Source organism: Haematobia irritans, chromosome 2, assembly GCF_050003625.1.
Source record: "Haematobia irritans isolate KBUSLIRL chromosome 2, ASM5000362v1, whole genome shotgun sequence".
In the NCBI taxonomy this organism is placed as follows: Eukaryota; Metazoa; Arthropoda; class Insecta; order Diptera; family Muscidae; genus Haematobia; species Haematobia irritans.
Genome location: NC_134398.1, coordinates 148,336,878 through 148,352,731, shown reverse-complemented (window position 1 = coordinate 148,352,731; position 15,854 = coordinate 148,336,878). Strand labels below are relative to the sequence as shown.

The 15,854-nt window shown below is 36.0% G+C and overlaps 1 protein-coding gene across 1 annotated transcript in view; it reads right to left on the bottom strand.

The window, feature by feature from the left end:
- Nucleotides 1-5,560: 5,560 nt before the first annotated feature.
- Nucleotides 5,561-15,854, bottom strand: part of Nos (Nitric oxide synthase) — a 441,191-nt gene continuing 430,897 nt past the window's right edge. Inside the window, exon 18 of the mRNA XM_075296574.1 lies at nt 5,561-6,539. Coding sequence (XP_075152689.1) covers nt 6,432-6,539 — 108 coding nt within the window. The 3' untranslated portion in view covers nt 5,561-6,431. The remainder of the gene's footprint in view (nt 6,540-15,854) is intronic.

Here is a 15,854-nt window from a genome sequence, read left to right as displayed (position 1 = left end):
GTACGTCGATAAGCTAGCAACAATTCAAGAGCTAAAGGATGAGATAATTCGGCACATTTACGGCATAGAACCTCCATTATGCCTCAGCGTCATCGAAAATTTGGACCATCGGATGAAGGTGTGCCACCGAGGTCGCGGCGCCCGATATTTTGTTCCATTCATAATTGAGTAATACCAATATATCATAATAAAACAAGTAAGGAAAGTCTAAAGTCGGGCGGGGCCGACTATATTATACCCTGCACCACTTTGTAGATCAAAGTTTTCGATACCATATCACATCCGTTAAATGTGTTGGGGGCTATATATAAAGGTTTGTCCCAAATACACACATTTAAATATCACTCGATCTGAACAGAATTTGATAGACTTCTACAAAATCTATAGACTCAAAATTTAAGCCGGCTAATGCACTAAGGTGGAACACAATGTTAGTAAAAAACCAGTAAGGAAAGTCTAAAGTCGGACGGGGCCGACTATATTATACCCTGCACCACTTTGTAGATCTAAATTTTCGATACCATATCACATCCGCCAAATGTGTTTGGAGCTATATATAAAGGTTTGTCCCAAATACATACATTTAAATATCACTCGATCTGGAAGAATTTGATAGACTTCTACAAAATCTATAGACTCAAAATTTAAGTCGGCTAATGCACTAGGGTGGAACACAATGTTAGTAAAAAAATATGGGAAACATTTAAATCTGAAGCAATTTTAAGGAAACTTTGCAAAAGTTTATTTATGATTTATCGCTCGATATATATGTATTAGAAGTTTAGGAAAATTAGAGTCATTTTTACAACTTTGCGACTAAGCAGTGGCGATTTTACAAGGAAATTGTTGGTATTTTGACCATTTTTGTCGAAATCAGAAAAACATATATATGGGAGCTATATCTAAATCTGAACCGATTTCAACCAAATTTGGCACGCATAGCAACAATGCTAATTCTACTCTCTGTGCAAAATTTCAACTAAATCGGAGTTAAAAATTGGCCTCTGTGGTCATATGAGTGTAAATCGGGCGAAAGCTATATATGGGAGATATATCTAAATCTGAACCGATTTCAACCAAATTTGGCACGCATAGCTACAATGCTAATTCTACTCCCTGTGCAAAATTTCAACTAAATCGGAGCAAAAAATTGGCCTCTGTGGTCATATGAGTGTAAATCGGGCGAAAGCTATATATGGGAGATATATCCAAATCTGAACCGATTTCAACCAAATTTGGCACGCATAGTTTCAATGCTAATTCTACTCTCTGTGCAAAATTTCAACTAAATCGGAGTTAAAAATTGGCCTCTGTGGTCATATGAGTGTAAATCGGGCGAAAGCTATATATGGGAGATATATCCAAATCTGAACCGATTTCAACCAAATTTGGCACGCATAGTTACAATGCTAATTCTACTCCCTGTGCAAAATTCCAACCAAATCGGTGTTAAAAATTGGCCTCTTTGGGCAAATGAGTGTAAATCGGGCGAAAGCTATATATGAGAGCTATATCTAAATCTGAACCGATTTGGCTGGTATTTTGCAAGTTTTTCGAGACCCATAAAATATTCGGATGTACGGAATTTGAGGAAGATCGGTTGATATACACGCCAATTATGACCAGATCGGCGAAAAATATATATGGAAGCTATATCTAAATCTGAACCGATTTTTTCCAAAATCAATAGGGATCGTCTTTGAGCCGAAACAGGACCCTATACCAAATTTTAGGACAATCGGACTAAAACTGCGAGCTGTACTTTGCACACAAAAATACATCAACAGACAGACAGACAGACAGACAGACAGACGGACAGACAGACGGACAGACAGACGGACAGACAGACGGACAGACAGACGGACAGACAGACAGACGGACATCGGTAAATCGACTCAGAATTAAATTCTAAGCCGATCCGTATACTAAAAGGTTGGTCTATGATTACTCCTTCTTGGCGTTACATACAAATGCACAAACTTATTATACCCTGTACCACAGTAGTGGTGAAGGGTATAAATATGGGAAACATTTAAATCTGAAGCAATTTTAAGGAAACTTTGCAAAAGTTTATTTATGATTTATCGCTCGATATATATGTATTAGAAGTTTAGGAAAATTAGAGTCATTTTTACAACTTTGCGACTAAGCAGTGGCGATTTTACAAGGAAATTGTTGGTATTTTGACCATTTTTGTCGAAATCAGAAAAACATATATATGGGAGCTATATCTAAATCTGAACCGATTTCAACCAAATTTGGCACGCATAGCAACAATGCTAATTCTACTCTCTGTGCAAAATTTCAACTAAATCGGAGTTAAAAATTGGCCTCTGTGGTCATATGAGTGTAAATCGGGCGAAAGCTATATATGGGAGATATATCTAAATCTGAACCGATTTCAACCAAATTTGGCACGCATAGCTACAATGCTAATTCTACTCCCTGTGCAAAATTTCAACTAAATCGGAGCAAAAAATTGGCCTCTGTGGTCATATGAGTGTAAATCGGGCGAAAGCTATATATGGGAGATATATCCAAATCTGAACCGATTTCAACCAAATTTGGCACGCATAGTTTCAATGCTAATTCTACTCTCTGTGCAAAATTTCAACTAAATCGGAGTTAAAAATTGGCCTCTGTGGTCATATGAGTGTAAATCGGGCGAAAGCTATATATGGGAGATATATCCAAATCTGAACCGATTTCAACCAAATTTGGCACGCATAGTTACAATGCTAATTCTACTCCCTGTGCAAAATTCCAACCAAATCGGTGTTAAAAATTGGCCTCTTTGGGCAAATGAGTGTAAATCGGGCGAAAGCTATATATGAGAGCTATATCTAAATCTGAACCGATTTGGCTGGTATTTTGCAAGTTTTTCGAGACCCATAAAATATTCGGATGTACGGAATTTGAGGAAGATCGGTTGATATACACGCCAATTATGACCAGATCGGCGAAAAATATATATGGAAGCTATATCTAAATCTGAACCGATTTTTTCCAAAATCAATAGGGATCGTCTTTGAGCCGAAACAGGACCCTATACCAAATTTTAGGACAATCGGACTAAAACTGCGAGCTGTACTTTGCACACAAAAATACATCAACAGACAGACAGACAGACAGACAGACAGACGGACAGACAGACGGACAGACAGACGGACAGACAGACGGACAGACAGACAGACGGACATCGGTAAATCGACTCAGAATTAAATTCTAAGCCGATCCGTATACTAAAAGGTTGGTCTATGATTACTCCTTCTTGGCGTTACATACAAATGCACAAACTTATTATACCCTGTACCACAGTAGTGGTGAAGGGTATAAATATGGGAAACATTTAAATCTGAAGCAATTTTAAGGAAACTTTCCAAAAGTTTATTTATGATTTATCGTTCGATATATATATGTATTAGAAGTTTAGGAAAATTAGAGCCATTCGTACAACTTTTCGACTAAGCAGTGGCGATTTTACAAGGAAAATGTTGGTATTTTGACCATTTTTGTCGAAATCAGAAAAACATATATATGGGAGCTATATCTAAATCTGAACCGATTTCAACCAAATTTGGTATGCACAGCAACAATGCTAATTCTACTCCCTGTGCAAAATTTCAACTAAATCGGAGCAAAAAATTGGCCTCTGTAGTCATATGAGTGTAAATCGGGCGAAAGCTATATATTGGAGCTATATCTAAATCTGAACCGATTTCAACCAAATTTGGCACGCATAGCTACAATGCTAATTCTACTCCCTGTGTAAAATTTCAACTAAATCGGAGTTAAAAATTGGCCTCTGGGGTCATATGAGTGTAAATCGGGCGAAAGCTATATATTGCAGCTATATCTAAATCTGAACCGATTTCAACCAAATTTGGCACGCATTGCTACAATGCTAATTCTACTCCCTGTGCAAAATTTCAACTACATCGGAGCAAAAAATTGGCCTCTGTGGTCATATGAGTGTAAATCGGGCGAAAGCTATATATTGGAGCTATATCTAAATCTGAACCGATTTCAACCAAATTTGGCACGCATAGCTACAATGCTAATTCTACTCCCTGTGCAAAATTTCAACTAAATCGGAGCAAAAACTTAGCCTCTGTGGTCATATGAGTGTAAATCGGGCGAAAGCTATATATGGGAGCTATGTCTAAATCTGAACCGATTTCAACCAAATTTAACACGCATAGCTACAATGCTAATTCTACTCCCTGTGCAAAATTTCAATTAAATCGGAGTAAAAAATTGGCCTCTGTGGTCATATGAGTGTAAATCGGGCGAAAGCTATATATGGGAGCTATATCTAAATCTGAACCGATTTCAACCAAATTTAACACGCATAGCTACAATGCTAATTCTACTCCCTGTGCAAAATTTCAATTAAATCGGAGTAAAAGATTGGCCTCTGTGGTCATATGAGTGTAAATCGGGCGAAAGCTATATATGGGAGCTATATCTAAATCTGAACCGATTTCAACCAAATTTGACGCGCATAGCTACAATGCTAATTCTACTCCCTGTGCAAAATTTCAATTAAATCGGAGTAAAAGATTGGCCTCTGTGGTCATATGAGTGTAAATCGGGCGAAAGCTATATATGGGAGCTATATCTAAATCTGAACCGATTTGGATGATATTTTGCAAGTTTTTCGAGACTGATAAAATATTCGGATGTACGGAATTTGAGGAAGATCGGTTGATATACACGCCAATTATGACCAGATCGGTGAAAAATATATATGGCAGCTTATTATACCCTGTACCACAGTAGTGGTGAAGGGTATAATAAAATTACAATAATTTCCTAAATAGTTTGTGTTTTATTCAAAATCAACATCGGCCCTTGAAATTTTAACCACCCTTTATATACCACGTATGGACTACCTTGCAATTTAGAAGACGGTGTTAGGAAGATTTAAGATACCTTGCAATCGACAAGTGTTACCGCAACCCAAGTAATTCGATTGTGGATGACAGTTTTGAGTAGAAGTTTCTACGAAATCCATGGTGGAGGGTACATAAGCTTCGGACTGGCCGAACTTACGGCCGTATATACTTGTTGTTTTGTAAAATTTGTTTAAATTTAACAAAAAATATTGTAGGGAAAATTGTTTGTGAATGTATGGGAAAGTAAGGAACTTTTTTTGTCCTTGTAGGGTAAACCGAACATTTTCCCTGGCAACATTAACTATGAGTTATAGTCAGATTGAGACAAAGCACCCATAAACATGTACCCCTTAATTTTCTTAAATATGCAACTGCGGTTTCTCTCCCATCAATGTTACCCCACAAATGCTTATGATTACTAATTCAGTAAGGGTGGTTTAGGGTATGATATAGTCGGCCCCGCCCGACTTTCGACTTTACTTATTTGTTTATAAAGTATTTTCTTACAGAGAAATTAAACTCAAATTATGATCCCTAAATTTATTTATTTGATTATAAAAAAGTTTTTAGCGCAAAAAAGACCTTCCTTTGTTTAAATTTTCGTTCTTCAGAAAACAAAACTCTTCCTTCAGTGTACTTAGAAATAAAAATGCACTTTCGTGTTTCAATTAAATTTTAAATTGGTTTCCATTTATTTAAAGTGTTTTTGATTCACAATTCCTTTTTGTTTTCGGTAATTCGTATTAGATGTTGATATTTGATAAGAGAATGTTTTGTAGCATTTTGTATCGGGTTTGCTGATATGATTGATTATAAATATATATGTGCCGATTTAGCAAATAACATTTATCAAAGGGCAAAAAAAAGTATTAAAATAATCGCAATTATTTAATCTCTATAGATTGATAATAATAAACATTTTTGACAAACTACACAACAACAAGATTTTTTCATGGTACAATTCGACTAAACAAAATTTTTGGAGTTTTTCTTAACCACCATTCATTAGTGATATCTTGTTTTTTTTTTTTTTTTAAGTTCTAATTTAATTTTTCAGTATTAATATGTTGGGTTGCTTTTGCTTTGATTTGATATGATTAAAAAGTTACAATTTGTTTTTTTTTTTCTTTTGAAAATGTTTTGTTTAATATCTTCTTTATCCTGCTCTGGAGATTAGATTAGGTTTAACAATACAATTAGTATTAAAAATAGAAGTTTTCCGATTATTTCGCTTTCTTTGAGTGTATTTCGAGTTGTTTTAAGAAAAACACAGAACTTACAATAAAATAAAATAAAATATTTAAGTAGACTAATTTTTTTTACACACATTTATCTGTAATAGTTCAATATTGTAGATTTTTTGTTGCTTTTTTTGAAAATTGCTTTTTTTTTAAATAAAATTTTAGTTTTTCAATTTTTGTATGAATTCTTTTCATTCTGGTCCTTTTTGAAAATTTCTTCATTTTTCCTCATTTCTCTATTTTACATCATTGCATCAAAATATTGATGTGAATTTCTTCCCTTCGCTGCAGTTTAAGGTTGCGATGCCATTCGTATACGTGCTGTGGCCCTTGATTTGGTGTGAATTTCTGCTGTTCTCAGAGTTATACCGAAAATATCCTCATGATAACGACTTTCATCCTGGAAGAGAGAAAAGGATTTTTTTTAATTATTAGAATTACAAATTATAATAAATTTATGGTTAACAAATACGGAAAGTCCAAATTCGAGCGGGGTCGACTATCACCCTGCACCACTTTGTAAACTCAAAAAAAAAAAAAAAAGTTTACTTGAATTCAAAGATTTTGATGTAGGCTCTATAAATTTAAAATTAGAATACAGATCTCATTTATCGAATTATAGTTCACTTTTGGCGATATATCAACGAAGGTAATCATGTACAAATAAATGTCATTTTAAAAATCAAAATTCTATATAAAGGGTGATTCTTTTGAGGTTAGGATTTTCATGCATTAGTATTTGACAGATCACGTGGGATATCAGACATGGTGTCAAAGAGAAAGATGCTCAGTATGCTTTGACATTTCATCATGAATAGACTTACGATCTGCCACAACGTCGAATTTTCAGTGAATGGGCTCTAGAAAAGTTGGCAGAAAATCCGCTTTTTTATCGACAAATTTTGTTCAGCGATGAGGCTCATTTCTGGTTGAATGGCTACGTAAATAAGCAAAATTGCCGCATTTGGAGTGAAGAGCAACCAGAAGCCGTTCAAGAACTGCCCATGCATCCCGAAAAATGCACTGTTTGGTGTGGTTTGTACGCTGGTGGAATCATTGGACCGTATTTTTTCAAAGATGCTGTTGGACGCAACGTTACGGTGAATGGCGATCGCTATCGTTCGATGCTAACAAACTTTTTGTTGCCAAAAATGGAAGAACTGAACTTGGTTGACATGTGGTTTCAACAAGATGGCGCTACATGCCACACAGCTCGCGATTCTATGGCCATTTTGAGGGAAAACTTCGGAGAACAATTCATCTCAAGAAATGGACCGGTAAGTTGGCCACCAAGATCATGCGATTTGACGCCTTTAGACTATTTTTTGTGGGGCTACGTCAAGTCTAAAGTCTACAGAAATAAGCCAGCAACTATTCCAGCTTTGGAAGACAACATTTCCGAAGAAATTCGGGCTATTCCGGCCGAAATGCTCGAAAAAGTTGCCCAAAATTGGACTTTCCGAATGGACCACCTAAGACGCAGCCGCGGTCAACATTTAAATGAAATTATCTTCAAAAAGTAAATGTCATGGACCAATCTAACGTTTCAAATAAAGAACCGATGAGATTTTGCAAATTTTATGCGTTTTTAAAAAAAAAAAAGTTATCAAGCTCTTAACAAATCACCCTTTATATAAAATTCAATCTATGTTTGTTTATTTGTTTGTTTGTATGTTCCGAGTTGGCTCCGAAACGGCTGAACCGATTAACTTGAAACTTTCAGAGATCGTAGGGGGCGTTCATGTGGTGAAAATAGAGTACCTCAATTTTTGACACCTGGTCGTGGAGAGGGACCTCCCCTTTATCGGACTTTTTGAAAATTGGACCAAAGTTGACCGATTTGCTTGAAATTTTTATTGAAGGTTGGGGTTGGCATTTAGACAAAGATCCGCTACTTTATATTTCGATATTTGTTCGGGGAGGGGGACCACCCCTTTGCCCGACTTTTTTTAAGGACAGTGAAAACAAAACTAAACTCCTCCGACTGAAATTTTACGGAAAAATGAGTGAGTTTATGAAATTTATATCAGGTTCCTGATTTTTGAATAAAAATAAAAGTGCATGGGGAGACATCCTCTTCTCTTAAGTACGTTCAGAGAAACAATTAAATTTTACCGATTTACTTGATATTTACAGAGGACTGGGGAGAGGTTACGATGTTAATAGTTGATACCTGATTTTGTAATATTTGGACGGAAGAGAGGCCGCCCCTATAGGCTTATAATTTGCTTGACATTTTCTGGGACCTTTACAAAAGATACGCTACATCACTTTTCGATATTTAGTCGGGGAGGAGGTCCTCCTCTAAAACTGCAAAAAAACAAAAATTCTTAAGTTTTCTTGAAATTTACAAAAGCAGTGGGGGGAGTTTATGAACGAAGAGGCAATCTTCCTTGCCCCACACTTGAAGGAAAGTTTCAAGAATTTTCAGGGAAGGTTAGGGGTGGTATTCACTACGGTGTTTGTCAATATTGTATCGGGGAAAGTGACGTCCCTTTAAAACATCTCCGATCTACTTGAAATTTACAGGGAACATGGGAGGAGGAGATTAAATTTATACATGATTTTTAAATTAGTATATGATATTTCGATATCTGGTTGGGGAAGGGGAAAATTTAAATAAACTTTGTCGATGTACTTCGATAGAATTTATAGGGACCATTGAGTAGTTGTGAAATTAATATAGGGTACGTGATAGTCCGATATCAGGTCGGAGTGGAGCGAAGGTGGGGAGAGGGTTCCCTTTTGTCCGTTTTTATACCCTCCACCGTAGGATGGGGGGTATATTAACTTTGTCATTCCGTTTGTAACACATCGAAATATTGCTCTAAGACCCCTTAAAGTATATATATTCTGGCTCGTGGTGAAATTCTGAGTCGATCTGAGCATGTCCGTCCGTCCGTCCGTCTGTTGCTATCGACTTGAAACTTGGCACAAGTAGTTGTTATTGATGTAGGTCGGATGGTATTGCAAATGGGCCATATCGGTCCACTTTTACGTATAGCCCCCCAAATTTGGCTTGCAGACCCTCTAAGAGAAACAAATTTCATCCCATCCGGCTGAAATATGGTACATGATGTTAGTATATGGTCTTTAACAACCATGCAAAAATTGGTCCACATCGGTCCATAATTATATATAGCCCCCATATAAACCGATCCCACGATTTGGCTTGCGGAGCTTCTAAGAGAAGCAAATTTCATCCGATGCGGCTGAAATTTGGTACATGGTGTTAGTATATGGTCTATAACAACTATGCAAAAATTGGTCCACATCGGTCCATAATTATATATAGCCCCCATATAAACCGATCCCCCGATTTGGCTTTCGGAGCCACTAAGAGAAGCAAATTTCATCCGATCCGACTGAAATTTGGTACATGGTGTTAGTATATGGTCTATAACAACTATGCAATAATTGGTCTACATCGGTCAATAATTATACATAGCCCCCATACATACCGATCCCCCGATTTGGCTTGTGGAGCCTCTAAGAGAAGCAAATTTCATCCGATGCGGCTGAAATTTGGTACATAGTGTTAGTATATGGTCTCTAACAACCATGCAAAAATTGGTCCACATCGGTCCATAATTGTATATAGCTCCCACATAAACCGATCCCCCGATTTGGCTTGCGGTACCTCTAAGAGAAGCAAATTTCATCCTATCCGGCAGAAATTTGGTACATGGTGTTAGTATATGGTCCCTAATGACCATGCAAAAATTGGTCCACATCGGTGCATAATTATATATAGCTTCATATAAACCGATCGCCAGATTTGACCTCCGGAGCTTCTTGGAAGACCAAAATTCATCCGATTCAGTTGATATTTGGTACGTGGTGTTAATATGTGGCCTCAAACACCCATGCAAAAATTGGTCGAAATCGGTCCGTAATTATGTATAGCCCCCATATAAACCGATCCCCATATTTGAACTCCGGAGCCCCTTGGAAGAGCAAAATTCATCGGATTCGGTTGAAATTTAGTACGTGATGTTAGTATATGGTATCCAACGGTTGTTGGATGAATGAATTGGTTCATGCAATAATTATATATAGCCCCCATATAAACCGATCCCCAGATGTGACCTCCGGTGCCTTGTGGAGAAGCAAAATTCATCCGATCTGGTTGAAATTTGGTACGTGGTGGTAGTATATGATATTTAACAACCATGCCAAAAGTGGTCCACTTCAGTCCATAATCACATATAGCCCCCATATAAACCGATCCCTAGATTTGGTTTTGGAGCCTCTTGGAGGAGTAAATTTCCTCCGAGTCAGTTGAAATTTGGTACATTGTGCTAGTATATGGCCGTTAACAACTATGCATAACTAGGTCCATATCGGTCTATAGTTATATATATAGCCCTCAGATAAATCGATCCCCAATCACACAAAAATTGGTCCATATCAAGTTCATAATTGTATATAGCCCTCATATAAGCAACCCCCATATTTCAATTCTGGGTCCCTATGTACCGTGCAAAAGTCCATATCGATTCGTAATTATTTGTAGATTTACCTACACATACCTTTTTTGTCTAATATATACCACGTGTGGACTAACTCACAATTTAGAAAACGATGTTAAGAAGTTACCACAACTCAAGTATTTCGATTGTGTATAACAGTTTTTCGAGAAGTTTCTGGGCAATCCACGGTGGAGGGTACATAAGATTCGGCCTGGCCGAACTTATGGCCGTTTATACTTGTTTTTTCTTAAATTGAAAGTAGAGTGTTGTCCGTATATGGGATCTCGGTACATAATTTTATGATTTTTGCACAGACTTCTACCAGACTTCTTTTTAGCAAAGAACTTAAATTTACATGAAATTGGCAGCCAACGTAGGGGGTGCCTCATTTTCCAACATTTTAACATATGTTAATGTGGTAAAATTGTTTACTTATTTTGCTTTTTCCGATTTATTGGATGGGAAACAGAAATTCTTCTCATTTATCAAATGTTCATTCTATTATAATATAGTGCTAAATTATCAGATATGTTGAGGAGAAGGATACCTTTCCTTGACAAACCACACTTAAAATTCACAAGAAATATAGAAGATTGTCCAACTACTTGAATACAGAACATTATTTAAAAAATTTGGAGAAAAGGGTACACTCTCTCCCCGACATTTTTTAAGACGAACCGTTTTACATATGCATATCCGCCGTATTTGTACCTATAAACGAAAAAGCAAGTAGTCCCATTTGTTTGAAAGACTTCAAATCTTTTCGAACTTGTTTTCAGCACGAAGAATATGGTTGACTAAGTTAACGCAAAATGTTCCTACAAATACGCTTCGAAGGGCGCAGCGAAGCGGGCCGGGTTACGCTAGTTATAACACATACTTTAAAATAAAAACAAATGTTTTCTTAATTAAAAAAAAAAAAAAAAACAAAAAAAAAACAAGCATATACGGCCGTAAGTTCGGCCAGGCCGTATCTTATGTGCCCTCCACTATGGAGTGCGTAACTTACGTAACTTCTACTAAAGACGGTCATCCACAATTAAATTACTTTGATTGCGGCCGATGGCAAGGCATCTCAAAACTTCTTAACATCATCATCTAAATTGTAAGTTAGTCCATGCGGGATATATAGTACACAATAGAAAGGTCGATTAAATACGTATATATTCAGTTCTTGGCCGGTATATGTATATAGGGAAGAAATAATTACGAACCGATGTGAACTTTTGTGCGGTAATTATAGAGCCAGAATTGAAATATGGGGGTCGCTTTATACGGGGGCTATATACAATTATGAAATTTGGCAAAGCCGTCTTGAACACGAGTCTACCAAAAATGGGAGATTTTGTACTGTTTGGTAGATTGGTAGAATTCTTGATGTTTTGGAAAATTTTGCAAAATATTCCTCTCCATCTATGAAATGCTTCATAAATTTTCTATAGAAATAACATTTTGTGAAAAACTTCTACAGAAATAAAATTCTGACAACATTTTATATAGAAATAAAATTTTTACAAAATTTTCTATAGAAATAAATTTTTGACAAAATTTTCTATAGAAATAAATTTTTGACAAAATTTTGTATAGAAATTATATTTTGACAAAATTTTCTATAGAAATAAAATTTTGACAAAATTTTCTATGGCAATAAAATTTTGGTAGATTATTTTTGGCTCGAGTGGCAGTCGTGATTTTTCTGTGATTGGGGATAGGTTTATTTGGGGGCTATAACATATATAATATAGATCGATATGGACCAATTTTGGCACGGTTGTTATCGGCCATACACCAGCGAAATGTACCAAATTTCAACCGGATCGTATGAATTCCGATATGGACCAATTTTTGCATGGTTGTTAGAGACCCTATACTAATATCACGTACTATGTTCTAACCGGATTGGATGAATTTTGCTCCACCAAGAGGCTCCGGAGGTCAAATATGGGAATCGGTTTATATAAGGGCTATATATAATTATGGACCGATACGGACCAATTCTGGCATGGTTGTTAGAGACCATATACCAACACCCTGTACCAAATTTTAATCGGATCGGATTTTTGCATGGTTGTTATAGATACACAGAACATAAAATTTCAACTGAATCGGATGAAATTTTCTCCTCCAATAGGCTTCAAAAGTAAATCTGCGAATCAGTTTATATGGGGGCAATATATAATGTGGACCAATTTTTGTGGACCGATGTGGACCAATTTTTGCATGGTTTTTAAAGCCCATATACCAACACCATGTACCAAATTTCAGCCGGATCGGATGATATTTGCTTCTCTTAGAGGATCCGCAAGCCAAATCTGGGGATCGGTTTATATGGGGGCTATATATAATTATAGACCGATGTGGACCAATTTTTGCATGGTTGTTAGAGACCATATACCAACACCATGTACCAAATTTGCTTCTCTTAGAGGATCCGCAAGCCAAATCTGGGGATCGGTTTATATGGGAGCTATATAGAATTATGAACCGATATGGACCCATTTTTGCATGTACCAAATTTCAGCCAGATCGGATGAAATATGCTTCTCTTAGAGGCTCAGAAAGCCAAATCTGGGGGTCCGTTTATATGCAATACCATCCGACCTACATTAATAACAACTTCTTGTGCCAAAATTCAAGTCGATAGCTTGTTTCGTTCGGAGGTTAGCGTGATTTCAACAGTCGGACGGACGGACATGCTCAGATCGACTCAGAATTTCACCATGACCCAAAATATATATAAAATTTATGGGATCTTAGAGCAATATTTGGATGTATTAACTTATGTGTACGGTCATTGAACTTTATACCCACGCTTAGTTCATAAAATTTTTGAGACATACTAAGCAAAAGGAAAAATTCATTGAGCTGTGCACTCAAAAAAAAGTTTACTTGGATCCAAAGATTTTGACATACCTTTAAGGATTTTGGTATTGATTTCGAGCCAAAGACGCGGGTTCTTTAAAGTAAGGACATTTTTTTGCGACCTAGCTGGCTTTAAATCTAGGATCTATAAAATTAAAATTAGGATACAGATCTCATTTATCAAATGTTCATTCTATTTTTTTCCGGTATATTAAGAAGGCTATTCACCTAAAACAAATGCCCGTTTAAAAATCCAGATTATGACAGATACTTCGAAGGAAAAAATATTTTCTTAATTCCAAAAAAAAAACTTTAAACCAATGATGCTAAATCCTCAAAATAAGTCTTAGCCTATATTTGAAGTGTTTTTTTATCTTAAATCTAAAGATTCAATATTTCAGTTAATTTAAGGATGTTTTAATTTAAGGATGTTTTCTTTAAATCAAAAATGTGTTTCTTTACTTTAAGGAAAATTTGCTTTAGTTCAAAGACATGCAACTTTAACGATGGGACGCATATTTTCAAAATGTGTGTCCTATATTTAATGAAAAAAATTTTTGAAGCAAAGTTTATAAACTTTCTTTTAATTAAAATTTCATTATTTTAAAGAAATTTGTTCTTAAAGTGTGTAAATTGCGAATCCTAAAATTGAGGTTGCGTAATCTTTAATATCACGTAAATATTTTTTCAAAGTGGAAATTTTAAAAAAAAAAATAAAATTTAACTTCAAACAAATAATTTTTTTTCCAACAAAAATAAGTTAAATTTAGCGAAAATGTCACCCTAACAAATTCCCTTATTTTAGCAGCATCCTTGGCTCAGAATCCATACCATAACCCTTAAGACATGGTTAAAATCTTTGGACCCAAGTAAACTTTTTTCGAGTGTATTTTTGCTTTAATCTTTTTAAGTTAAAACAAGTATATACGGCCGTAAGTTCGGCCAGGCCGAAGCTTATGTACCCTCCACCATGGATTGCGTAGAAACTTCTACTGAAGCCTATGGCAAAGTATCTTAAAACGTCCTAACACCGTAATATATACCACATAGTCCATACGTGGTATATATTAAACTAAAAAAGGCCGATTAAATACGTATATAATTAAGTTTAAAGTTTCTATAGAAATAAAATTTTGACAAAATTTTCTATAGAAGTAAAATTTTGACAAAATTTTCTATAGAAGTAAAATTTTGACAAAATTTTCTATAGAAATAAAATTTTGACAAAATTTTCTATAGAAATAAATTTTTGTCAAAATTTTCTATAGAAGTAAAATTTTGACAAAATTTTCTATAGAAATAAAATTTTGACAAAATTTTCGATAGAAATAAAATGTTGACAAAATTTTCGATAGAAATAACATTTTGACAATGTTTTCTATAAAAATAAAATTTTGGTAGATTATTTTTGGCTCGAGTGTCAACCATGATTATGAACCGCTATGGACACATTTTTGTGTGATTGGGGATCGGCTATACATAACTATAGACTGATATGGACCAATTATGGCATGGTTATTAGCGGCCTTATACTAACACCACGTTGCAAATTTCAACCGGATCGGATGAATTTTGTTCCTCCAAGAGGCTCCAGAGATCAAATCTGGGGAACGGTTTATATGGGGGCTATATATAATTATGGACCGATGTGGACCAATTCTTGCGTGTTTGTTAGAGACCACATTCTAACACCATGTTCCAAATTTCAACGGGATCGGATGAATTTTGCTCCTCCAAGAGGCTCCGGAGGACAAATCTGGGGATCGATTTATATGGGGGCTATATATAATTATGGACCGATATGGACCAATTCTTGCATGGTCGTTAGAGACCATATACTAACACCACGTACCAAATTTCAACCGGATCGGATGAATTTTGCTCCTCTAAGAGGCTCTGGAGGTCAAATCTGGGGATCGGCTTATATGGGGGCTATATATAATTATGGGTCGATGTGGACTTTTGCATGGTCATTAGAGAACATACACCAACACCATGCACCAAATTTCAGCCGGATAGGATGAAATTTCCTTCTCTTAGAGGCTCCGCAAGCCAAATCGGGGGATCGGATTATATGGGGGCTATATATAATTATGGACCGATGTGTACCAATTTTTGCATGGTTGTTAGAGACCATATACTAACACTATGTACCAAATTGCAGCCGCATCGGATGCAATTTGCTTCTCTTAGAGCAATCGCAAGCCAAATTTGGGGATCCGTTTATATGGGGGCTATACGTAAAAGTGGACCGATATGGCGCATTTGCAATACCATCCGACCTACATCAATAACAACTAATTGTGCCAAGTTTCAAGTCGAGAGCTTGTTTCGTTCGGAAGTTAGCGTGATTTCAACAGACGGACGGACGGACGGACATG